The 27,447-nt window shown below is 28.5% G+C and overlaps 1 protein-coding gene across 1 annotated transcript in view; it reads right to left on the bottom strand.

Moving 5' to 3' along the window:
• Positions 1–1,204: 1,204 nt before the first annotated feature.
• LOC141529500 (dynein beta chain, ciliary) overlaps positions 1,205–27,447 on the bottom strand; it is a 29,334-nt gene continuing 3,091 nt past the window's right edge. Inside the window, exons 9-44 of the mRNA XM_074246048.1 lie at positions 26,971–27,195; positions 26,692–26,893; positions 25,621–26,200; positions 25,137–25,407; positions 24,782–25,044; positions 21,667–22,093; positions 21,381–21,592; positions 20,151–20,426; positions 19,610–20,063; positions 18,805–18,997; positions 18,554–18,731; positions 18,340–18,468; positions 18,041–18,260; positions 17,708–17,869; positions 15,945–16,091; positions 15,214–15,375; positions 14,853–15,089; positions 14,525–14,746; positions 14,077–14,091; positions 13,746–13,997; positions 13,520–13,646; positions 13,186–13,319; positions 11,756–11,993; positions 11,456–11,643; positions 11,206–11,375; positions 10,535–10,755; positions 10,155–10,431; positions 8,450–9,131; positions 8,043–8,368; positions 7,836–7,968; positions 6,386–6,667; positions 6,036–6,242; positions 5,340–5,673; positions 3,973–4,259; positions 3,526–3,699; positions 1,205–2,887 (exon numbers count right to left, since the gene is read on the bottom strand). Of these exons, the coding sequence (XP_074102149.1) occupies positions 2,444–2,887; positions 3,526–3,699; positions 3,973–4,259; positions 5,340–5,673; positions 6,036–6,242; positions 6,386–6,667; positions 7,836–7,968; positions 8,043–8,368; positions 8,450–9,131; positions 10,155–10,431; positions 10,535–10,755; positions 11,206–11,375; positions 11,456–11,643; positions 11,756–11,993; positions 13,186–13,319; positions 13,520–13,646; positions 13,746–13,997; positions 14,077–14,091; positions 14,525–14,746; positions 14,853–15,089; positions 15,214–15,375; positions 15,945–16,091; positions 17,708–17,869; positions 18,041–18,260; positions 18,340–18,468; positions 18,554–18,731; positions 18,805–18,997; positions 19,610–20,063; positions 20,151–20,426; positions 21,381–21,592; positions 21,667–22,093; positions 24,782–25,044; positions 25,137–25,407; positions 25,621–26,200; positions 26,692–26,893; positions 26,971–27,195 (9,051 nt within the window). The 3' untranslated portion in view covers positions 1,205–2,443. The remainder of the gene's footprint in view (positions 2,888–3,525; positions 3,700–3,972; positions 4,260–5,339; positions 5,674–6,035; positions 6,243–6,385; positions 6,668–7,835; positions 7,969–8,042; positions 8,369–8,449; positions 9,132–10,154; positions 10,432–10,534; positions 10,756–11,205; positions 11,376–11,455; positions 11,644–11,755; positions 11,994–13,185; positions 13,320–13,519; positions 13,647–13,745; positions 13,998–14,076; positions 14,092–14,524; positions 14,747–14,852; positions 15,090–15,213; positions 15,376–15,944; positions 16,092–17,707; positions 17,870–18,040; positions 18,261–18,339; positions 18,469–18,553; positions 18,732–18,804; positions 18,998–19,609; positions 20,064–20,150; positions 20,427–21,380; positions 21,593–21,666; positions 22,094–24,781; positions 25,045–25,136; positions 25,408–25,620; positions 26,201–26,691; positions 26,894–26,970; positions 27,196–27,447) is intronic.

The following is a 27,447-nucleotide window of genomic DNA, read 5'->3' as shown; positions in this document are numbered from 1 at the left end:
TTTTTTTAATAGAAAAAATGAAATATTTTATTCAAATTTATTACTATCTTGAAGATACACGTTTAATAAGGGATTACTGAAATTAAAAAAAAAAAAATATTAAAAACTCTGCTAATGTGACGTCATTTTCGGCGAGCCCATTTAAAGTGAAAAAAAAAATATGTGCTCTAATTAAGACTTCAAACTAGGTCCACCTATGACTTTATTTGTTTACTTTACTAGTTTATCAATGATTTCTCAAAAACTATGTGATAGGAAATTCCAGAATTTTTTAGGGTAATTATACATGTATTAATCTAAGTAATATTAGTTTTTCGTGAAATTCTTAAAATTTCTTTAATACAAAAATAATAAAATTTCGCGGTTTTCTCTCGCTTTTCCTCTACCGCCTGTGTAAAAATGTAATTTTCAATTGCAATTATCTTTGGTTAAACGTGGTAAATCGTCTACAAATTTTTACTTATATCATAAATTTGGAAGGTTTCTTGAAATTTTGCTCGCACGACCCAACTACCTTAAAGGTAAAAAGACGCATATAAAAAAATTGTAGTTTTAATACCAAATATTAAATAATAGTTTCACAAAACAAGTTAAACTAAAATAACAGCCTCATATACAAAGTTTGATAAAAACAAATAGAAAATAAATCAATTAAAAACAAATTACGTAAAAATTAAGAATTTAATTTGAAGTAAAAATTACACGTACTTTATTAATTTTTGGATATATTTTATTGTTTAACTTTAAAAAATTATCAAGTTGAGGTTTTACGCCACTATTACCGCAGACAGTTTCTTTTTCACATTTTTAAGCTACGAATATGATATTTTGTAAACTGGCCGAAAAAAAAAATTACATGCCCTTTCACCTTTAAATCACCAAAATTTCGAATTCTTAAAAGTAAAAGGACGTATAATTAAAAACATACGCCCTTTTACCTTGGCATTTTTTTTTTTCAATAAAAAAAAAATATGCGCCCTTTTACCTTTGCAAAATCATAAATTGTTATTCGCCCTTATACCTTCAGGCACGCGAATTAAATAGGCTTAAGGAAATATGAAGATTTAAAATATTTTTAAAGATAAATTATATTTAATAATAATAATGATAATAATTGTTGTTATTAGTGTTAAATATAATTTATTAGTTATCATGTGTAAATAATTTTTTGTTGAATGAACGGTTGAGCAATTGTTTTCTTGGGAAAAAAAAAAAAAAAAAAAAAAATAAGTGATAAAATGTAGTTTTAATTTAATTGTTAACGTTTCACATACATTTTATAAGAATTAGTGGGTACAAGCATAATGAGTAATTAAATTGTAATATAAGAATTTAGTGTAACTGATGACAAAAAGATAAATGATAGGCGTTTTATCAAAAAATCAAATTAATTTGAAAGAGGGCTATGTTAATTTTCTTTAAGCTGATAAATAAAGCAATTATCAATTTTTTAGAAAATAAAATTTATTAAAAATGTGTATCGAGGCTTTGTGTGCACTAATTATTAAGACTGCGTCTAATTATAAAGTACTAACAGTAATTATGATTATAATTTTTTTTTTCATCACGTATTAGCAAGTTTTTTAAGAACTTGCATCCATTGTAAATGTTTCGCGGACGTATGTCACTCATATTATTATTAATAATAATTAAAATTATAATTATAATTATTATTATCATAAATTTGTACATAGATTTATAGAGAATATTATTTTTTTTCAACAATTAATAATTATTGATAGGTGCTTAGTTATATTATGACTTATGACTCCAATCGCTTGCATAAATTTATCGCGATTATTATTTTATTGTAAAGATACTCTTTTATTTTTACTCAAGTGACAAAAATAGTCACTAAATTTTTTTTTTTTGTCAATAAGAAAGAATTTATTGAATATTGATTAATTGTATAACGATCAATAATAGGTCAAGAGTATTTTGGACAATAACACAATTTTTAAATAAAATATTGAATTAATTTGTGATTATTTTTAAAAATAAATTATGTGTTATTAAATTTGTCCAACATACCCTTGAATTATTATTAAAATAGATGAATAGTAATTAAAAAAAAAAATAATTTTTTAAAAATAAAAACTAAAATTGTTTAATAATAATAATAAACAAACAATGCAATTTAATAATTCTGTTACTTTACAATTCAAAAGTAAAAAATTTTATGATTATAGCTTGTTACATATACTGACTAAGCAAAACTATTATTATTATTATTATTATTTTCTCCACATTCCTAAGTATCTTAATTATATCATAATTTAATTATTAGTTGAAATAAAATTATATTTTTGCACATAACTGACGATAATAAATGATTTTTTTTTGTGTAAAATGCATGTAGAAAAAAAAATATTCAAATAAATATATATTAATAAAAAATCAAAATAATTTGAATAATTAATTAATTTATTAGGTAAATAAAAATTTAAACCTGCAATAAAATAGCGACACCAGCAAGTGTCCATTTAGTAGATTTATCTTTGGTCCTGAGATTAAAAGTCCAGACATAAGTGGGCCCGCGTGACTTAGTCTTGTAAACTGGACACTCGTAAATATTTTTAAGCTCTTGCTTGTCCTGAGTAATTGCTTTTATATAAACAACAGGCATCTGCGGGTATAGATCTTTGAGTCTCGCATCAGTGATTACGCCGAACTGAGTGTCCCATTGGGCACCTTCCATGTACAGACCATTGATATAAGCACCTTCGCGGGGTGCCGTCGCTATTTCATCTCTACTTTTTTTCATAACGTCGCAGTGAAGACACATGCTGTCTAATGGCCACTCATTTTTTCTCGCCGTTTGCTGCATTATTGCCGTCAAAAACGACTGGGGGTTAAACAAGCCTCCCAACCAGATAGAGGACGGCAGCTGAAATTTTTTTGGAATTAGTCATTAACTAGCAACCTTGCAATCACTATGTGAATGCCGTGTGTTTTAAACTACGAATGAAGATAAAGAACATTTTTATTTATTAAAGAATAACGTTAGTTAAATTGCACTGTACTTTTGTAACTACTGATGTTTTTAGAGATGTAAGCTCATCCTGATGATATACTCATCAAGAGCTTTCATTTGAGTACCCACATGCATTTTGATATATTTTTCATATATACATATATGTAATATATATAAATATATGAAAAATTGATGTGGGTACTCAAATGAAAGGTCTCGATGAGTGTAACATCGGGGTGGGCTTATATCTTAAAAAATGTCAATAGTTCACAAGATACAAGGTCGTTTCTTAATTACGTATCTAGAGATAAAGCATTTTCGAATGCAGCCTAAATACTTATAATTATAAATTGACTATCGGTGAGACTGATATGAAATCTTGAAAAGGCACAAATTCAAGTCAAGACCTTTGCAATGACATTAAATTTCATTAAAAAAACCGATTGTATTATATAAATATCCTGGAGACAAAATTTTTCTTATTCTCTTAATAACATAGATTACTATCTAATTAATTTATTTATCGATGCGTTAATAATTGCTGGATGTACCATAAAATCAGAAGTCCAGCTAGATAATTCAGCGACTCTGTTTAACATGTCAGCAAACCAATTAGTTAGTCCGAGTGAGGATGGATATGCGCGTACTGTCCATGATGGTGGTACAAAATCCATTAATAAATAATTTTGCAAATCTTCCATTTCTGCATTAATGGTTAACTCGCCCTAAATTATTTTGTAAATATTTAATCATAATTAAAGATAAAAAAAAATAAATAATTTATTCCGTAGAATAAATTTGATGTAAATGATAAATTATGATTTTATAATTACTTTGTTATTAATGAAGTAAATAATTAATATTTATGCAAATAAAGTATTGTCGTAAAATATTAACGTTAATTAATAAATTATTTTTATATAGTATGTCTTTATATTAATGTTAATATTAAAATAAAAAAAAGTCAAGGTAAAAGCTTTATAAAAGATAAAAATTACTTTTAGCCCGAGCTCTAATTCTTTGAGCGCGCGACGAAGCTCTTGGCATAAAATATTCATTCTTTCGCACTCTTGAAAAGCAACTATTATAAAGGGCGTACGATCTTCCATTTTACTCATTAAGTCCGCTATATTAAATTCCTCTGGCAATTTATCAAGAATATCTTCGATAATACCGGTTAATTTTTCTTCACGAGACGAGCCAGATCCGAGAGATTCGCCGGCGTCTTTTGGCTGCATCTCTAGAACTACTTTAAAAAGATTTTCTGCTGTAGTTGTCAAGAAACCTAAATAAAAATTTATACAATTAATTTGTATTTTTTTAAGACAATATATTAAAATAAAATTAACTTGAATCGAGAGAAAAATTCTTAAACCAAGAAAATAATTTCAAAGATTTTTATTGTCTTTAATCAAGACAAAATTTTTTTTAATCAAGTAAAATTTACTTTAGTTAGAGAAATTTGGTAGTTATTTACAAGTGTTGTTAACATTTAAAATGTTTTTTTTTTTCATTCTACTTATTTTTACCGCGCACTTATGATAAAATTTCTATTTTATCTTTTTTTGATGTTTTTGATTTATTATTTTTTGAATAATTCATAGAAAAACGAACAATTTAACGAAAAAATTGATCAATTCGATTAAACAAAATTTTTTATGGCCAAACATAAAAAATAATTACCAAAAATTTTTCAACTCAAATCGAGACGATAAAATTCTTCAATATTATTTTCTTAATTCAAGAAGTGGATCAATAAAAAAATTTTTTTGATTTTATTGATATATATATATATATATATATATATATATATATATATATATATTTTTTTTTTTTTTCTTTAAATATATAAAAAAATTAACAATTAAAAAAAAAAAGTTGATTATCATAATTTTCTAAAAAATTTTAAAAAACATTTATAAATTTTTTATAAAATTGTGATATTCAACTTTTTGTGATGTTCATTTTTTTTGTACTCAAAAAAAAAAAACCAAAAAAAAGATAAAATAGAAATTTTATCCAAAAACATGAGAGCCAAAATTTTTTCAACTTTTGAAGGCAAAAAAGCTATTGAAATCTTTATTTTTTTCTTTCACATTTTTTATCATCAATGTGCCGTAAAAAAAAAAAAAAAAAAAAAAACAGAATAAAAAAAAAATTGAAAATATTAATTTTTCACCTAGTTATGGTCCAAAATGGAATGTTGTCCCCACACAGTAAAAAATTTTGCATCAAAAAATTTTTGTTAAATATTCAACACTTTTTTGTGTTGATTTGACAGAATAAATTTTAAACAGTAAATTTTTTGACGCAATGACTTGTAAATAATTACCAAAAACATAAACAATGTAAATAATTAATTTACCAATTTCAGCATTTGGATGTAATCCATAAAGCGTTGGGCTTTCGGGCGGTAAATAATTGTCAATATACAGATGATAATGACTGTAATCACTGTTTCCCGGCGCGAGGAATCCAGGCGCTAAATTCAAGTCACCGTCAATCAAATCCGGCTGCAAGTATTCCAATAAATATGTCCGACATAATCGACGATCCCAATCATCGGTGATATGCCCGCCGTACATTATTTCTCCCACTAAATAACGTAAATCTTCCCAGGGTACTTTGGCGTTATTTTCCAAGTAATTTGTCAACACAGATACGCTTATCGTCAAATCACCGACATTAAATGGATAAATCTGTAATTTAAACAAACGTCAATCCGGAAACTTAAAACTGAATCCTGAATTATTTCAAAGATAAGTTACTGACAGAAACTCAGCGCTACATAAATTATTAACAAACAGTAATTAGTCATATAATTATCTCCAACAGAAAATTCCAATTAAATTTTGTTTCAATAATTTATCATCATTGATTAGCAGCGAGTGCTTCAATAATTAAGCGCTTAATGGGATCAAAGTATTATTTCGTTTATAATTAAGTGGATTTAGTCAGTTGATTAATGCAATGCAGTGATACAATGATTACAAATGATTATGATTAGATTGGTGGAAATGAAAAAAAAAAAAAAAAAAAAATAATAAAATTGAATGCTAACTCGATTCCATCCTTGAGCTCCGAATTTCCTCCTTTCAGCAACCACAGCGTGGAAGTAACAAAGTGCAAATAGGATTCCTTTGAATTCAGATTCTTTGGTGCAAGAATCGAGAGTTTCTTGATTAAAATTATCGAGCGCTTTATGGATATTCGCATGCATTCCTGTAGGTGGTTCGTTTGTTATTTTTATTGCAGACTCTAAAATTCCCTGGAATGAAAACTTTTTTATAAAAATTCATCGATTATCAATAGAATTTATTATACTACTACTATAATTATTAATTAAATTTACTTCACAGTTCCTGGCACCTGTAATATGAGAAGCTAATTTATAATTTAAGATAAACTTACTTGAGGAATTATTGATTCATGCGGATCAATACTGGGCTCTGCGCTCATGAAGAGACGGTAATTTTCATGAGAATTACCAGATAATTGTTCCATTTGCTTTTCTAAATTCGGCAGCCAGCTTTTCACCAGATGAATATTTTGCAAGATAACCCAGTGCCCGTTTGTTGCGGCTGTTTCCATTTTCTCTTCCGCTATTAACTCTTGTCCTTGACCCAGAGACACATTGTGGAAATTACCGTTATCAAATGTAAAACCTAATTTTTTTCCTAATTTTTCTACGTCCTTAGAATTAAAAAGAAAATTTTATTTTAATAATTACTAAGCTAAATATTTACAAGTGGGGTCAAACCATTTTAATTTTTATTTTTTTTAACGAAATTTTCATTTGATTTTATTGAGATATTTTTTTTTTTTTAAAGACATAAGAAAATGCAAAATTAAAAAAAAAATTCGATTATCACAATTTTAACAAATTTTCAAAGAAATTTATAAATTTTTTCGAAAATTGTGATATTCAACTTTTTTTTAATTGTTCGTTTTTTTATGTACTTTTCAAAAAAAAAAAAAAAATATATATATATATCAAAAACATCAAAAAAAGATAAAAATGGAATCCTTATCCAAAAACATGAGAGCCAAAATTTTTTCCAACTTTTTAAGGCAAAAAAAGCTATCGAAATCTTTATTTTTTTCTTTCACGACATTTTTTATCATAAATACACCGTGAAAACAAACAGAATCAAAATAATAAATAATAGTTTTAAAAAACTAGAAAACACGTTTCTTTATAGAAAACCGAACTAAAAAATAGAAAAACAATTTTAATACATATAAATTAATTATAGTGTAAATAAGAAAAAAAATGTAGTTGATTCTAAACAAAAAAAAGCGTGGGGTGCATGGTGTCAATAGTTATAAATATTTTATTGACAGATATGATAACAAGGATTATCATTTAGATAATGTTTTGAAAAGCACCCTACGCTTTTTTAGAATCAACTACATTTTTTTCTTATTTACACTATTATTAAAATTTATTTTTATTTTTTAGTTTGATTTTCTATAAAAAAGCGTGTTTTTTGGTTTTTTAAACTATTATTTTGATTTATTTATAAAAGCGTGTTTTTTGAAATTGAAATTTTCATCAAAAAAATAAAAAAACAACAAAATTATTTTCATAATTTAATTCTGCATCGATTGAGTGATTGTTCATATTTTTATCACAATTTTTAAGATTTTTTTTTTGGTTTTTTAAGTTACCATTCTACATAGGAATAAGTTATATTCTTTTTTCTCTGTGTAGTAAAAAAAAATCATACAGGTGAAGCTAATAAAAAGCGTGTAAAAAAATTTGAAAATGTTAATTTTTCAGCTAGTTCTGGCTCAAAATAGGGTTGACCCCACTTGTCAATAATTACCATTACAAATTTTGAGTATAAATAAAATCTACTTTAAGCGGATCAACTCCCGGTGAAAGAATAAAAAATACTGGAGTAATAGAACTCATTTCTTCAAATGATTTTTCAAATGCAGGTGACCGGGTCTCTGTAAAACGTTCTCCCAATTTTTCTTCCACAAAACATCTAATTAATAAATTTTTATTAAAAAAAAAAAAAAAATCCAATTTTAATTTTGCCTAATAATAATATATATAAACCTTATTGCATAAGTCATACGATCAATTCTCAAGCATCGCATAATACATAGCTTCTGAAGCGCGGATTTACTTTTCCATTCTTGTGGGAATTTTTCTTTCTCCGGTGTTTCGGATTCAACAAACTTTTTCCATCTTTTAGCCGCTCCCTCGATATCACGATCAAGATTCCTGAATTCTGGCATACTGCTACAACTGCTCAGAAACTTAATCCCACCCCATCCGGAATTGGTTAAAAAGTCGACGGGACTTACGATGTCTGTATCGTGAGGGTACCGGAGAAGAAAATCCAGCTCTGATTGTGATATTTCATTTTTGTTCAACAATATCTAGAAACAAAAAAAAATTTTCCTATTAATAATAAATTATTCTCAAAGTAATAAAAAAAAAAAATTTAATATAAAAAATACTTGAATAATCATCTGGAGTAAAAATACGAGCTTGTCACACTCGAACAATCCGCGACTGGTATAAACAAAAACGAGATAAGTGATACTGTCAATAAGAAGCTGAACGCGTTGTTTAAAGTTGTTGGAGTTTTCGGCAAACTTAATGGCGTTATTAAAAACAACGCTGAATGCCTTGAGCGAGAACTGATAAAGCATGTTTATTTTATACAAATTATTTAGAATGAAATATAAAAGACTCGCTCGGGAAGCAGCTGGACGATATGATTCACGTGCTTCATCTATTTTCCTCGCTGTTATTTTGGCCTCTGTAGCTTTTATTTCAATATCGTCGGACATTTTTTTAGTAGTCTCTAAATTAATAACCAGCATAACATCGCTTAGTATATTTGGCCCAGCTGCTGATAATCTCTGCAGTAAATCATCTTCCAATTTTTTTAATGTTATTTTGTAGCTGTTTTGCTGCTTTGTTAACTCGGCTTTATTATTTTCTAAATCCGGGCGCTCTACTTTCACAACGTCTCCTAATAATTGTTCCTCCAGCCCGTCCTTGGTCACTGTGAAATTAATCAGCGTTGTTTGGGCTTGTATCTCCGGTTTGTAGTGAGGATTCGAGAGCTTTGTTTGCAAAATCAAACGGAATTCCGGGTTATAATCTATTTCTTTGTCTCCAACTTTTATTGCTCTGAAAATTTATAGTTCATTTTTTTTTTAATAAAAAATCTTGTAGTTAAAAACTAATTAGAATTTCCTGTCATTTTCTCAACAATTTTAATTCTGTAAATTTATCAATATTATTAAAAGAAAATTAAATACTCTATTACTAGCAACCTTGCAAAATTAAAATTTTGCTTTATTAAATAATGACTTTTGATATATTGTACTCTAATTTCTTAAAGATTGATATTTTTAAATATATAAGCTCATCCCGATGATACACTCATCAAGAGCTTTTATTTGAGTACCCACATGCATTTTTAATATATTTTTCATATATTCATATATATAAATATATAAAATATATGAAAAATTCATGTGGATACTCAAATGAAAGGTCTTGATGAGTGTAACATTGGGATAAGTTAATATCTTAAAAAATGTCAATAGTTGACAAGATACAATGTCATTTCTTAATTATTGACATTTTTTAAAATATAAACTTATTTCGATGTTATACTCATCGAGACCTTTCATTCAAGTACCCACATGGCATCTTTTATATATTTTATATATATGATATTTGTGAAATATATAAATATATAAAATATATGAAAAATTGATGTGGGTATTCAAATGAAAGGTCTCGATGAGTGTAACATTGTAATGAGCTTATATCATTAAAAATGTCAATATTTCACAAGATAAAAGGTCATTTCTTAATTATGTACCCCTAGATAGAACATTTTCGAATGCAACCTAAATACTCATCATAATAAATTGGCTATCGGTGAGAATGAAATGAAACCTTGGTAAGACACAAATTCAAGTCAAGATATTTGCAATGACACTAAATTTGACTAAAAAAACGATTTCATCATATGAATATTTCGGACACAAAATTTTACTTATTATCTTAATAATATAGATGAAAAAAGAAATTTTTTTTTTTTAATTTTTGCAAAAATTACAGAAAATTTTTATTAAAAAAATTTTATATTGCATACTTGAATACTTGCATAAATAATAAATAAAAAATTTTCAGTCATACCTGCCCTTCTTAATTAAATTCTGACTCAAAATCGGATCTAGTACAGCATCAACTGTCTCAGAAATATTTTCCAGCAAAACTATTTCACCACTAACAATCGCCAACTCGATTCGCTCCAGATAATTTTTCTGATCGAGACGCAGAATGATGATGTTATCCTTGTACATGGCTTTTATCCATTTGATAGCCTGCAATTGTGGGTCGATAATCAGCGGCCAGCGTGAAGAATTCAGCAGAATAGTTGCGTTTTCAGTAGACATTTTATCCGATGGCAAACCTAACCAGAACGGGGTAATATGATCGTGTAATGAAATGATAGAATGATAAATTAAATTTAACTGGGAGAATGCAGTTAATGAAGGAGAATCTTTAATAATTACCATCATTATTCCATTGCGCAACCTGGGCATCGTCTGTTAGTAATGATAGCACGTTCAATTCGCTATTACGCGGTATCCGAGGCTCCAATTTCTCTAGGAATGGTAACCAGTGCACGTTTATTAAATCGTGTCTGTACTTTCTTGTGAAGCATCCTACGTAAGATATAAATGCCGTCGCTAGTAACATGTCACCTGGTACTGTTTCGCATGATGATTTCAAGCTAAAAAATTTATTTGATAAATTATTAATACAAAAAGGGCGTGTAAAAAAATTTTATGATTTTTTGCTTGAAAAATTAAATATTAAATTTTTTTTTTCTTAAATCCAAAAAGACGTGCATCAAATAAATTTTATTTCTCATATTTTCAGTAAATATTCACATTCCTAACATTTCTAGATAATTGGAGCAAAAAAAATTTAATACGCTCTTTTGGCGTCATATTAAAAGAAAATTTCACTCCAATAATTTTAAAAATAAATTCCGATTCAGTATATTAGAATTTTTTATCAATATTTTTCTTCATCAGCCGCATTAATTGAATTTACATTCAAAATTACTGGATTACTCTTACAAATAATAGCAAATCTCCATATCGAAAATTTTTTATATACAATTCGTATATTTTTTTTCAATAAAAAATATTAATTAAAAGTAAGCTTTAATACCAACATGTCAATAGTTTTAGCCCAGCGTATTTTTTCAGAAGCAAGTCCATTAACTAATCTGTTTGCTAAATCAATAGTCAGCGCTGTTGTGTCAGCTTCATCTTGACATTTTTGTTTTTCCGCGAGCGCTACGCTCATTTTAGCGCCGAGTTCATCCAACTCTTTTTGTAACTCCTGAAGAGATAAAAATTAAAAATATAATAATTTAAAAATTGTTTAAATAATAAAAAAATAAAGAGATAAAAAGTACTCACAGTTAAACGTTGACGTAAATAGACCAATTTTTCCAAGGAAGCCTTTAACTCAGCGTTAGCTTGAGCAAGTGCAGCTCTCAGAGGCTTAACATTGAGATTAATGTAATGAAAGGCCATAATATTTTTGACCCAACTGCACAACCCTGCAGCGGCTTGGGATTTTGAGTAAATAATATCGGGATCAAATTCTTAAATTTGAATTAATATAAATAGAGTTGTAAGTCGATTTTAGTTATTTTTTTAGTCAGTTAGAAAGCTGACTGAGGGTTCAAAAAATTTTAACAAAGCTTCTGGATTCACCTTTGTCATTTATATAAGGTTGTATGGCTTTAACAACCTCCGGTTGAATATTCTCCTTGTCGTAAGTACGGAGCGCATGGAGAAAAGCATCAGCTCCACCCATCATTGCTTTGCAGGCCTTCCAGCTTCGATCCTTTGGGATTTTACCTTTTGGGGAAAAGAGTACTAATACCGCTTGGGCAACAATTGCTACGGCTTCTGGTGGCGTACCGAAAGACTTTAGCTCAGTCAGATTGTTCTAATAGTTTATTAAATATTTCACATCAATATCGATATTAATATTTTTTTTAGTAGATTTCATTGAAATCTAACTATTGCATTGGACCTCATAGCCAATGGAACTTTTCAAAAGTTTTGATATATTTTGACTCAGTTCGTCAAACTAATTCAGAAAATACACATGGCTCAAAAGTTGCCACGACACGGAAAAAAAAATAAATAAATAAATTACAGTTTATAATGAACACACACAGAAAAAAAAATTAATTTGATTCAAGAGAAAAATTTTTTAATCAAGAATATAATTTTGAAGAGGGTAATTGTCTTGAATCAAAACGAAAAATTCTTGAATTAAGTAAAATTTCCTCAAATCAAGAAAAATTTTCTTAAATCAAAAATATATACTTGATTCAAGAATATTTTTTTTTCTGTGCAGGAAAAAATTTTGTGTTAAAAATTTTTATGTTAAATCGCGTTACTTAAACCATAAGGGCATATCCTGTTTTTTTCGGTTTATTATCAATTATAGCAAAGAGTGAAAAAAAAATTGCACAGGGTTATAAAAATTATCACTCCGCAGTTTAATTTATATGAAAAAATATTAATTTAAGTCAAAGACGAACAAAAAATAAAGAGAATTTTAACAAACTTGAGATTCGATTGAAATTAAAAAAATAAATTTGATTTTTTACTTAAATACATGTTTGTTCATATAAATTGAATTGGGGAACTTTTTGAATATTTTTTTTTTTTTTTATTAGATTTTAATAATTTAAAAAAGAAAGAATTTATTGCCAGGAAGAAGAAAAAGTATCTAAAAAATAAATGATTTATAAAAATTCTCAAGCGACTTTTGTCTCAAGAAAAGAATGACCTTAATAGAAATATCTCCAAGAGTACTTGAAAGAAAGTAGCTTTCTGAAACAATAGCCGAAGGAAATGATACGTTGAAATATAAAAAGAATAAGACAACTTTTAAGTAAGACCGATTTAACTAGGATATAATTCAATTGTTTCTAAGCGGTATTAATTTAAATGAAACTCGCCAATCGCATCCGTCAGTTAAATAATGAATTTAAAAAAAAAAAAAAATGGAAAAAAAACATCCAAGAATGAGAATGAGGGTAAATGAAAAGTAAAGCAGATGATTTTTTTAATAAAGATGATGAAGAGGCGAGACTGAAAAATGAATAAAGTACAATTAAGAATACCTTGTTCAAAGTATCTAAAGCAGCTTCTGCTTGTCTTACAGCCGGTTCAGCTTTAGCCAAATCCTCGTCGCACCTTTTTTGTCTCAGTGACACTCGCTCCTTAATCTCAGCTACTTTGGCCTCCTCCTCAGAAACTTATAGAGACAATAGTATAGAACAATCAGTTCATTGTACCCCCATATTCCGGAATAGTTTCAATGATAAGTAAAGAGACTGGTGCAGACTTGTAGCAATACCAGTGGAGAAGTAGAAATAGAACCAGAAGTAGTAGTAGTAGTAATAATACCACTGGTACTACCACTATAGTCTACAGCAGTGACTTTAGAGTAGTTACCTATCGCTTTCTCCACTTCCGCTTTAGTATTCTCTTCTCGTACCTCTGCCAAGATTTTGTCAGCTATCTCGTTCTTTTTATTCAACTCAACTTCCTGAACAGCCAGAACCTCTTTCAGCTCGTCTACCTACAAACGTACTTAGCTCACTTTTACTTATTCGTTAAATTAAAACCATTTATTCTTATCATTTCTCTACTTAGACTTATCTATATATATTTTCCATACCTGTCCAGCACAGGAATTCAATTTTATAATTCCGTTCTCCAGTTTTGTAATTCGTGATTTAAAACTATTTATTTTATCGATCAATAATTTTGAATAAAGCGAAATTTGCTCGAGAAATGATTTTGGTGTTGTGTAATTATATCTCTTCTCATTTTCTAGATAGATTTTTGACACTTCGTTGACACTCGTGTGGACAAAAGACATGAATTTTGATACTGGCTCCTTGAATTCTTCTGGTAGTTCCGTTAATTGCTGAAAATTTCATTATTTATCTTTAAAAACATCAATAGTTAAGAAAGTACAGTGCAATTTAACATAATTAAGAAATTACCTTATATCTCGTGAACTATTGACATTTTTAAAGATATAAGCTCATTCCGATGTTACCTCATCAAGACCTTTCATTTGAGTACCCACATCAATTTTTCATATATTTATATATATATATATATATATATATATATATATATATATATATATATATATATATATATATATATATTATATATATGTATATATGAAAAATATATAAAAATGTATGTGGGTATTCAAATGAAAGCTCTTGATAAGTGTAATATCGGGATGAGCTTATATCTTTAAAAGCATCAATATTTAAGAAAATACAGTGCGATTTAATAAAAGTCATTATTCAATAAAGCAAAATTTTATTTATTTATATTTCACAATTCACGGCAGTCACATGGTGACTGCAAGGTTACTAGTAATTAATTAATTGAAAATTCTTCGAGACTTGAAGGGTAAAAAATAATAATAATTACCGCAATAAATCGAATAGAAACAGACTCCAAAGCATTAAGTGGCCAATCTTGAAACCAGTTGATAGACGTACAATTGACCAGTGCCGGAAACTGTCTGGCTCTCTTCCTCAAAGTAATTCCGACCGGCGAAAAACATAACACGCATTTGAGTTGCTTTCTTACGCGATCGATGAAGAATTTCCAGCAATTCTCTTTCGTGTCCATCAGCCCGGTGAGCTTCACCTGCAACAGATTGCCGTAATCAAAAGTCATTTTATTTAGATCCAGATTTAGATTTGGGGAAGTGAAAAAAAAAAAAATAAGAATTCGGGTTTTTTAAAACACTCACCTCATTACGTACGGTATTTATTATTCTATCAACTTCATCGTCCGGAAAAAGCTCGACAATCTCGCCAGATGCTAGCATGTCATTAACGGCGACTAAAAAATTTTCTTGCGCGACTTGCGAGTCTGACATAAGAAAAGTTATTCCGATACTTTTTAGCCCCGCTTTTAGATACAATTCTGCTAAATCTAATTTTAAATCGCTTATTGAGTAGTTTTTCGTTAGCTGAACTTGAAAAACCTGTCAGAAAATTAATAATTATTATTAGATTTTATATTTTAATATACATTTAAAACCAATTAAATATCAACACTGCTGGGTGGTGTTAAAATAGGCGGAAGCAATTAAGTGACTTTGTATGTACCTCAAGTCCGGAAATAAAGGATGCTAAACGAGACAGAGATTGCTTTCCACTACCACCGACCCCTACTAACAATACACTGCCTCGCGGGGATTCTAGAAGACGGTTTATACGGCAAACATGATACATTGCATCTTCAAACATTACTAAATTCATCGCTGATACCTGAAATTACATTTTTTTTTTATTTTAAAAACTTTTATTAAAACTTAAAAAATTTTCAAAAATATAAAAAAATTTTTTAATTGATTTAATTTATCCGTAATAAAATTTACGGTGAAAAGAATTTAATTCTTGAAAAAATTACCTTTAATTTGGCTTAAAAAAAAAAAAAAAAATTACTATACAAATTATTAAAAAGAAATAAAAATAATCGGCCTAATTACAATTGAATAATTTTAAAAAACTACTTCTATTAAATTTCGTTTATTTTGCGAAATCATAGGAAAGCTCTGATAAACCAACCGCCAGAAGACTTGCAGGTATAACGAGTTATAGACTTTGGAAGTTTAGTTTCCAAGTAGCTAGTAGTCTAGTGGTTACGTCATTGGGTTACGAGTTTCCGTCAATTATCCAAAAATTCAATTTACAAATTGGTAGTTAGCTCAAAATTTTAATCACAATATGCTGGATCAATATTCCAGATTAATTTTACCAGTTAGTGTTTGATTATTATTTATGTTATGTTATCAAAACTACAGAGTTACTAAAGTAAATTAATATAAAGTTATTACCAATTCATTGTAATTAGTTAAAGCTTCGTCGAGTAGTTTTGACAGCTGAGACCATTCCTTTATTGGCATGTATTTGGGATTGCCCATACCTTCCGCAAAATGACAGTAGATAAGCGGTTTTTCAAATACTACCGACTCATCAATGTCCTGTAAATAAATTTAAAATTTTAAATAAAATCAAAATAGTCTTAAGAACAATTTATCATGATACTTTTGTTGTTAGTGCTCTTTTATGTTATTACAATCATTGTAAAATATTGTATTCTGAAAAAATACTTAATACTCATAATAGCCAGTTAATTTTACCTAAAGTTAAGAAGCCTATTTTTATTTATTTATTTATTTATTTATCAAATTTTCAGACCCTAAAGCCTTAGCTCCCTAAGGGCCTTACATATAAATTAATACATAGTAAAAATATTAATAGCAATCCAACAGTAATGGAAATGATAATAAAACAGCATAAAAAAGAAAATTAAGAAAAATTACAAAAGTAACGTTGTCTCCAAGCAAAGTCTATATAAGTTATCATTTAATGACTTTAGCGAATAAAACCAAAAATAGAAATAATGAGAATTTAAATATGTAGTATTTGCAATAATTAATCATCTTTATCTAGAAAAAACTTATAGTATTTAACTCGAAATTCATTGTCATCATATTAATGCTTACTATGTAGCAATTGAATATTATAATGAACTGCCTAATGAATTAAAAACACTGAATGTTTCTAAAAATCTGCAAATTAGTTAGAAATTTGAATTGTTAAAAAACTTTTGCTCTTATCTATGTTTTTGAGATGACTGTGTAATAATTTGGTAATTATTTAAAAGTGGGATAAACCTATGCTGGACCATGTTAAATTTATTTATTTTTTTTTTTTTTTTTTGATCAAATTGATTAATTTTTTTTTAAACTGTTCGTTTTTTTATGGACTTAAAAAAAAAAAAAAGTGCAACAGCAAATTTCATAATTAGCATTGCGGGATAAAACTTAATTCAAAGACTACACATATGATATGGTACTGAAATTGAAGCTTATTTAAAGAGCTTTCAGGTGCAATTGAACAAGATTCAATAAGTTATTCCATTCACAAGTTATTCGGGTAAGAAAGTGAAGAAATGTAAATTTTTATGATTTTAAAAATTTTTTAATCCTGGAATTTCTAAATTATTTGACCGATTAAGCTCATCTTCGAAAATGACTCCGGTATCTAACTGTAGAATAAGTATGTTGAGTTTGGTAAAGATTCGTTGTAAATTGGCGACGCTATCGTCGTGACAAGCCGCGTTATATCGTATATATATGTAAACTTTTGAACTATTTGTATTTTCTGACTCAGCTCGTCGAGTTATATCGGAATATAGCAAAATTTTTCAAAAATTCCGTCATGAGGATCAATGCAATAGTTAAATTTCTATGAAATGTCCTAAAAAACATAAAAAAAAAAAAAGATAAAATAGAAATTTTATCTAAAAACATGAAAGCCAAAATTTTTTCTAACTTTCAAAGGCATAAAAAGTTTTGAAATCGAAATGTTTATTTTTTCCCTTTACGAAATTATTTATCATAAATGCGCCGTAAAAACAAGCAGAATAAAAAAAAAATTATAAAATAATTTTTGTAATTTTGTGCGTTTGATTACTATTGATATTTTTTTGATTTGATAAATGTATGTGTAACTTTAGTATTTTATTTTTTTCTAGTTTCTATAGAATATAGAATATATATACAGAAGTAAATAAATATAAAATAATTCTTACACTGATATTTTTCTTTAGCGCTTCATGCATGATAATTTCAAAGGCGGTCTTGTCCGTAAAATTAACTAACTTGTCGCAATACACACGGCTAGCTTCGTGAACGTATAAACGAATAGCTTCTGTCGAGTTTGAAATTGTGTCACCATTGGCAAACAAGTAGCCCTGCAATTAAGTTACATATTATTGTTTGTCGCTCAACAATCCAACTCGAAACAACTAAACACAAAACTCGTATCAAACAAAACAAAACTTGACTAATTAAGTCATCAATAATGAAACTTCTAGTCTAGTATAACTTGGTTGACGCAAAACAGCTTATAATTGAAAGTTTACCTGAAATAAATTTGATAAGTCCCGTAAATTGAATATATAATGAAATTTTGTGGCTGTTGGTAGGAAACTGCTAGTTATTTTTTCGTGGAGATACAGCGCTGTGTTTATCAACGGCTCTATCACTGAGTGTAGCTTATGGTCGATTTTTTGCGCAGGGTTTGAGAAGTGCTGCTCCATCACTTGGCTGTAAATTGTTAATAGCGCTTGCTGACTTGGAAAACTACACACAAAATCCTTTAGAATTATTAATTACTTCTTTTGTTTAAGGATTAATTATTTTATTAAGTATAGAAATATACCTGACTGCGAATACTGCAAAGTGCCTTTGTAACCGCGGGTCTATTGTAAAACTTCCTGCCGTTGGATTCATGCAAGATACATATTGTGTATTGTGGATGTCTTTTAGAGTTAATTTTACTCTATCGTACCTAAAAAGGTTTTTTTTTTCTTTTAAAAAATCAATTAATCTTTATACAAAAAAAATTATTATCATTATTTAATTGAAAAACTTACCAATGATTGTAGTCAAGATGTTGCCTTATAAGAGTATGAGGTTGTACAGTTCCATAAGCATCAACTTCCGGCATATTCATATCGTCAATGAAGTAAACCAATTGTTTGGTACCAGGCGGGCCATAATTACGGCCAGCCTTTTTTTCGAGGTACTTTTCAAGTATGCGTTGAAGCATTTCTGCCCAATTTATTTAATAATTTTAAGTACATAATAACAGGGCAGTAAAAATAATTAAAAAGATAGTTATTACCTGAAGAAGTATAATAATTAAACGGAATATTAGCGACATTATAATTATCCGAAAGAGAAGACAGTTTGTCGGTAACAATAACACTTTTTCCTGAGCCAGCACTTCCTACCAACATAACTGGGGCTTTTTTCTTCATTAACATATCCATGAAAAAACGCAGACGTGCAGTTTCGCCAGTTGGAACTAAAGAAGACTTGAAGAAATAATAATTATTATAACTAAGTATATTCTTCATAATTTTTATTATCTATGTTATTAAGAGAATAAGAAAAATTTTGTGTCCAGGATAGTCATATGATAAAATCGATTTTTTTTTAGTGAAATTAAGTGACATCCCAAAGGTCTTGATTTGAATTTGTACTTTTTCAACTTAAGTCAATTTATGATGATAAGTGTTTAGGTTGCATTTGAAAATTCTCTATCTCTAGATACATAATTGAGAAATGACCGGATATCTTGTGAACTATTGACATTTTTTAAGGTATAAGCTCATCTCGACATCACACTCATCAAGACCTTTCATTTGAGTACCCACATCATTTTTTCATATATTTATATATATTACATATATGTATATATGAAAAATATATAAAAATGCATGTGGATACTCAAATGAAAGCTCTTGATGAGTGTATCATCAGGATGAGTTTATATCTTTAAAAGCGTCAATATTTAAGACAGTATAGTGCAATTTAACAAAATTTATTATTCAATAAAGCAAAATTTTACTCATTTATAGTTCACAAATCACGACAGTCACATTGTGACTGCCGGGTTACTAGTACTATTTATTTTTTAAAATTACTTGCAAAGGAATATCCATGTCCAGTTGAAATTTCCCGACTATATTCTTCCAGTGGACGAATTTTTTTGTCTCGTTGTCAATGTAATAGTCAAAGACTGTCCCTTCAGACGGAAATTTAATTGTTTTGAATTCACTCAGCCACCACTTGCTGAATTCATTCCGCCAATCAATCAATTGGTCTTTAAAAAGCGTCGAACCGAAGGACCAGATGCAGGCAAACGCAAAGTACAATTCGTGCCATTCTTTTGGACATTCTGGTGGCAAATTATCATTTATCAGTAAACAATCCAATAAATTACACAGCATTTGCAGGTGACATATTTCTGGTATCGGTGTTATTTTTTTGAATTTTATTTTCGACACTTCCAGTAATGATGGTAAATATTTGTCAAATAGAATCATTAAATTAGCGCGCTCCGAATTGTTCCGTGTTTCTATCCAGCTTATGATAAATCTGCAATTAATCATTCATTTAATTATTTTTGGTAATTAAATTTAGTGTGTAAATATAATAAAAAAAAAAAAAAATAAAAATTCTTACGGGTTTGAGCCTAGGTCCTGCGGATTTATGTACAAAATCCCAGCCCTTGAAACTGTAGCAGGAGTAGCAGTACGTAAATTTGATATTTCAAATAATAATCGCATTGATTTAGTCAATGCGATACGCTCATTACTCGCCAACGTTAATACTTTGTTGTCGTCCATCACGGTATTAAGCGATTCAATCCACATCGGATCAATGTCACCGTCGAATATAATCCATTTTGGTCCATTACCGGATATATTTGCCTGATCGCGCATTAGTATTGATAACAAACTGTAATCATAATTCAAGGGTTCATTGAAACGTTTAATATCTAGAAACATACATTAATGCCCTACTTTGATTTTCGGTTGCAATTTGTAAATTGTAATTATAATTGTAATTGGTATTATTCTCATTATTTTATAATAATTATTCACTCATTAAACTAACTCAATTATTTATCATTTAATTTTAATCCGCTAAATTGCTGAATTCTTCATTGTAATAACCAGAAAATTATTACAAAATTAATTTTTTTATTTCATGTAATTAACAAATTTATTCATTCAATCAGCTTAATGGTTTTCTATCAAATTTATTAATTTAGAATTTATTTTAAAATTTTTAAGCTCATTAATTTTACCAAAAATTTTATTTATAATCACAAAATAAAATAATGACGCTGAAATTAACAGACAAAATTATTTTTAGGTTTTTTCTTATTAAAAAAAATATTCCATATTAAGAAGATTTGAAAAACTGTAAGTGCAATTTTTTAAAGACATTTTTTAAATTCTGATTTAATTGATAAAAAAAAAATTCAAATATTAATTTATTAAAAAATAATTAATAAGATGAATTTAGTAAAAAATTTCTAATAAAAAAATTATTATAAAACTAACTTTTTTATTTCGCATGTAATCAACAAATTTATTCATTCAATCAGCTTAATAGTTTTCTATCAAATTTATTTATTTAAAAATTTTTAAGCTAATTCATTTTACCTAAAATTTTATTTATAATTACAAAATAAATAATGACGCTAAAATTAATAGATATTAGAATAATTTTTAGGTTTTTTCTTATTTAAAAAACAATTAAAAAAAATATTTCATATTAAGAAGATTTGAAAAACTTTAAGTGCAATTTTTTAAAAACATTTTTTTAATTCTTATTTAATTGATAAAATAAAAATTAAAATATTAATTTATTAAAAAATTATTCATAAGATTAATTAATATATACCCGTCTTTCCATTCTCTTGTCGCAGGATTAATAATTCCAAAAAGTTCATCATTGGACACGGCTTTTGGATTTAAATCATTGTAGCAAGGTTTAAGTTTCTGGTTAACATAAGTGCGATAAAGAGATTTCCAAACTTGAGTTTTTCCTGTACCAGCCATTCCAACAATAAACACTGAGTGACGAACATTCAGAAGTTCTTCGAGTTGTACTATCTGTAAATTAAAAAGTGTCGATTAGCTTTTACTAATTTATAACATCCATAATAATAATAATAATTGATGGTTACCTTCAGGATAAATCCGTCCTCTGGTTGCATTTTCAAATCAAGAGCAGCTTGACGCACAGTTTTTTCAAACTGGATATCGCGCTTACGCGGAACATTGAGCGCTGGGAATAAATCGCCAATCAGACCCATGAATACCGGTATATCATCGGTAACTATTTTTGGAGTGTTAAAGTCACGTAGAGCTCTCATTAAAACTTGATCTTCTGGACGCTGACGATCGTCACGTTTTAACTTGCCCGCGACAACCAGAACTGATTTAATTGCACGAAGACCCCAATCATAGTGATCCTGCTTTGACAGTAATTCTCGACAAAGCGAATACAGAGTTATAAACTTCCTGGCTAATAGACGAGCTTTTTGAAACCCTTCAGCTACTAACATTATTTCGCAAATTAAATCGAAATCTGGAACTACCATTGCACAGGGTCTGGAAATTATTATTTTATTTTATAGAATTGTTTACAATTATTTACAACTTTAATATAATCCATATTATTAAGAAAATAAAAAAAATTTTATGTTCAAGATAGTCATATGATAAAATAGATTTTTTTTTAGTGAAATTTAGTGTCATTGCAAAGGTCTTAATTTGAATTTGTGCCTTTTCAAGATTTTATATCAATTTAGGATGATGAGTATTTAGACTGCATTCGAAAATGCTCTATCTCTAGATACATAATTAAGAAATGACCTTGTATCTTGAGAACTATTGACATTTTTAAAGATATAAGCTCATTCCGATGTTACACTCATCAAGACCTTTCATTTGAGTACCCACATCAATTTTTCATATATTTATATATATAAAAATGCATGTGGGTACTTAAATGAAAGCTCTTGATGAGTGTAACATCAAGATGAGCTTATATCTTTAAAAGCGTCAATAGTTAAGAAATTACAGTGCAATTTAACAAAAGTAATTATTTAATAAAGTAAAATTTTATTTATTTATAGTTCATAAGTTACGGCAGCTACAAAGAGACTGCAAGGTTGCTAATAATTAATTAATTATTAATATGAAAAAATAAGATATTTTTTTTGATTAAAAAAAAAATAAATGTAATAAATTTTTTAAATTTTTAAATGTGGAATTTTTTAAAATATAATTTTTACAAACTTGTTTGTTAATTTTAATATAACAATTATAAATAATAATTTTTAATTTAAAATATTTATTTGAAAAAAAAAAATAATAATATTGCGATTAAATTGAAAAACAATTTCGATTAAATAGAAAAAATGCAAAGTTTAAATTCTGCGCCGATGCGCGCGCAGATTAGAGACCGACCAATGAATTCAAATCTTTCCCCATCCAAAACCACTCCAGCGTCTACTGCGCAGTTTTCCGTTAGTAAAACCAGATCAACCCGAAACTCGAAAATTGTTGCATAAAACACGCGCAATCCTGCATAAATTAGCAAAATTAATTAGTTTAATCGCGTAATTATATCCAAAATGTATTATTATTAGGAATATTTAGTCTTAGAAGATATGTAGAGAGTATATTTAGGGCCAGTTAAGTGAAAGTAGATGTAGAAATAGTAAATGCCAATATCATTGTCTCGGGTCGTGATTTGCCAAACAAAATGTGAGAATTGTTGATAATTTTAGCTCGTGATTTGTGAATAATTTCGTTTAGAAATAATTAGTTATTTTTTTTAGTGTTGAAATTAATTAAATTTTTAGAGTCAGTGACCACGTTCGTGTGAAAATAATAAAATTTTCGGACTAAAATATGAAAAAAAATTTTTTTTGCTGATCTGCCTTGAGCAACTTTGGTGAGTGATTTTTGATTATTATTATTATTATTATTATTATTATTATTATTTTGTTATTAAATGCTCAGGGGGGTTATCCCCGGAGTCCGATTCTCCGAGGGCCCAGCCTGAGCTCCATCCGTTACTGCTGGACCACTCCGCACAACAAGGCGATTAGTAGTGATCACAGCAGGCCAAAGTCATTTCCCTTAAGAGACGGAGAGAACCAAGTATAACAGCCTTCTGCATCCTAACTGCCAAGAACTCAGCTTTTGATGAGCAAGCTGGAACTTTGGCAAGTGAGGATACAAACGACTGTTTCATCCCTCCTAGGACGCCAACAATCAGGACGACAAGCTTGACACGGTAATCTGGGTAAAGTTTGCCAATTTCAAACAGGAGATCCTGATATATTTGTCTTTTGTGCTCTTCTTTGGCTGAGATGTTGTATTCAGCCGGGGCCGAGAACTCAATGACATAAAGGGCTGCTTGTAGATGATCTTCATCAGCACTATATAGCTTCAGATCATCCATGTAAAGCAGATGGGTGATCGAATATTATTATTATTATTATTATTATTATTATTATTATTATTATTATTATTATTATTATTATTATTATTATTCACTGTTTGTCTATAATTTTGAATAAACAATTCCGAAATTCGCAGACATCTAACAATTTTTTAGATTTTTATAAAAATTGAATTACCACACGGAAAGAACAAGATGACACTGGGTATCATCTTAGATTATACTGAGTGAAAAAATTTTTTAGATAGTAGCTAGTATAATCCGGATTACAATAAGTATAATCCAGATTACAACGAGTATAATCCAGATTACAATGAGTATAATCCAGATATCACACAATATAATCTAGATTTTTATAATTACTATCTGAAATTTTTTTCATCACAGATATTACTGAATATAATCTGGGATGATATCCAGTGTCATCTTGTTTTTTCCGTGCTTAAACAAAATTTATTAAACAAAAATTTTATTAATAAAAATTAAAAAGAAAATACAAGAGCTAATTCTTATAAATATTTTTTTCTTATTACAATTGATTTTTTGTAAAAATTGTCAAAAGTTTGCTAATTTCAGAATTAAAATTAAAAGAAGAAGAAAAATTTTATAAAAAACAAATGAACTATAATATTTGTAATATTTACGATATTATTGATATTTTTTGAAATATTGAAAAATACTGAGTCTACATTTATCAAGTTACAATTTTTACCTCTCAGTAGTTTTATTTTAAATGAAAAAAAAAAAAATATATATATATATATATATATATATATATATATATATATATATATATATATATATATATATACATATATAAATACCTAAACAACGTTTTCAAATTCTCCGGTAATTCAGTCCGTCCAGCGTACCCAGGATTCATGGTGATGAACATCCCAACCGTATTTATCAGATTGAGCTCTTCTCCAAAAAACATAAATTTTTTTCTCCTGCTCTTGACACCATCCAAAACACATTTAACTTGAACAGCGACCACAGAAAGGACTTCGACAGATATCCGATTAAATTCATCAAAGCATCCCCATGCTCCAGTTTGCGCGAGTCCTTTATAAATATTTCCACACGACTGTTGATGAATAAATGTACACATATTGTAAATTATCAATTACATCACCAGGTATTTCATCACAGAGGATGAAGAATACAATTATAATTAACTTTATAATCCAGTTGTTCAGAGCAATTAAAAACATAGACCATTTGACCCAGCGCGCGACCTAAATCCTTGGTTGTTTCGGTTTTGCCAGTTCCCGCGGGACCAGCAGGAGCACCACCCATCACTAAATGCAGCGATTGTGTCAGTGTTATATAACAACGGTCTGTCAATGGAGTTATAACCAAGCGTGGAACGTTTCCTAGGTATTCGTACCCATATGCGAAATTTGCATCGCAGATATTAACAAAACAATCACCGATCCCATCGTCCCACCTGCACAAAAAATATACATTTATACATTCTAGGGCGTATCAAAAAAAACCGACAATTTTTTTTTTTCTATTCTATCATAAAATTTAGTCACAGAATTCCAAAATAAAGATCCTGCAAAAATTTTAGTCATTAATATTTATATCTAGAGGTCGGGAATTAAAATTTTCCATTTTGTAAAATATTGATAATCATAAATCATAACAATTAACTGACCTGTGACGTAACTGGGACTGCCATTGAAAATTGGACGAGTTTTCAGCTTTAGTTGCTATTAATTTCCCCACAACATCTCTGGCGTGTACGTCAATTGTGCAAATAGTCATTATTTTTTGGCGTTCATTATCGGTCAGTTCACCGCACAGAATTGTTATGAGTGTATTCAATTGATTTATTTGCTTTTTTTGATAGTCCTTCAGCGCGCTTTCAAATCCTTCTTCCAGCCGAGCAAACGCCATGTTCACCTCCGCGGTCCACCAGATCTGAGTCCCGCAAAGCGCAGGTTGAGCTGGATAGTCCAGGATCCACTGCTCTCTAGGTTTGTCATCATAAGATCTCACTGCCTGGTTGAAGTGGTATCTGACGGTCTTTTGCATGCTCTCGGTCAACCGATTTAGCCAGACTTCTACCACTCCGCTGCAGTCGCACACCCCGTAGATCTCCATTTCTTCGCCGTCTTTTGCTATCAGGGAAGATGCTAGTTTCGTTGGTTTTCCTGAGTCGAGCTTCCATTTTAGGTTTGATACTGAGTCGTAGAGCTTTGATAAATGCTTGCATACAAGCTCTGGATTATTTCCTGTTTAATTTGAGAAAGTTATCATCAAATCTCTTTTTTTGAATTTTTTATAAAATTAAAATTTTTGTTTAGAGTTTTAAATTAAATTTAAAAAATGTCACCATAAAAACAATTTTCAATAATTTAAAGATAGTATCATGAACCTTTTTTGCTTTTCCTGAATAATAATATATTATTCAACAACCATTTATTTTATAGCTTAATTTTTATTTTTGGTCTCAAGTAAAATATATAAACAATTTATAAAAAATGACCCACTTTCTTAGCTAAAAATTAAAATAACTCCTAGCTTACTCAATAAAAAAAAAAACTTTTTAAACATTTATAAAAAATAAGATGTTTTATTTTTAAATTTAACAGACAGCAGAAGCTAAAGCTGAGTGATATAATCAATATTTTCTTGCCGTAAATAATATTTATAAGTAGTTTAAGTTAATAAAAAATATAGTATTGATGTCATTTTATAGTTAACAAAGTTCTTAAATATTTACCATTGCTAAGAATATTGAGTAGATCTGCAGAAGATATAAAATAGAACCGAGGATACGCCAATCGCTTCATCTCTAAATAGTTAAATAGTGCCTTTTCACAAATATTCAATTGGATCTGCAATTCTTCGAGTCGTTCTAATAACTTCGGTTTATTTGTAGCCTTAACTATATTAAGATTCACTAGCATGTCCTTTAGTAATTCCTTTAATACAATAAGCAATTTAAGCAACAGCTCAATATATCTTCAATTTTAAATATTTAACAATTTCCAAAAATTACTTTAAAATCTCGGTCAATTGCTTCGAAACGTTTGGTATCTTCGGGTAATTGTTTTCGTATATCCTCTGAATCTATAAATATACTTTCGAGGTGGATCCATGCTCTTTGAACATCGAACCATATATTGATAATAGCATCAGCGTTGCTCAATTTCTTTCGCCAATCATTCACCATATCAACAAAGTAGCCAATTGATTTGGAGCTCATCATGTTTTGTAATTGAACCTGATAATGATAATTTTTTTTTTTTTTTTTATATTCATTTAAACCCAAAGTCATCTTAAGTCTCAGTTGACGTAATAGCAACTGGTATATTATTCCAAAAATTACAACCAGTAACAATGAAAGATTTATAATAAGCCAAAAAAGGCTCCTGGTGCAGTGTCGCCTTATAAAACTCACTAGCTATTAATTGTAATCTTCTGTAATCTTCGATTCTGTGGCTAATTGAATTAAAACTTTCTAAAAAATATTAAT

The sequence above is a fragment of the Cotesia typhae genome, unplaced genomic scaffold (assembly GCF_013202065.1).
Source record: "Cotesia typhae breed Kobodo isofemale line unplaced genomic scaffold, CoteBio_Ctyphae contig_119, whole genome shotgun sequence".
In the NCBI taxonomy this organism is placed as follows: domain Eukaryota; kingdom Metazoa; phylum Arthropoda; class Insecta; order Hymenoptera; family Braconidae; genus Cotesia; species Cotesia typhae.
Note: the sequence above shows the minus strand (reverse complement) of the source record. Positions and strands in the feature narration are given on the sequence as shown.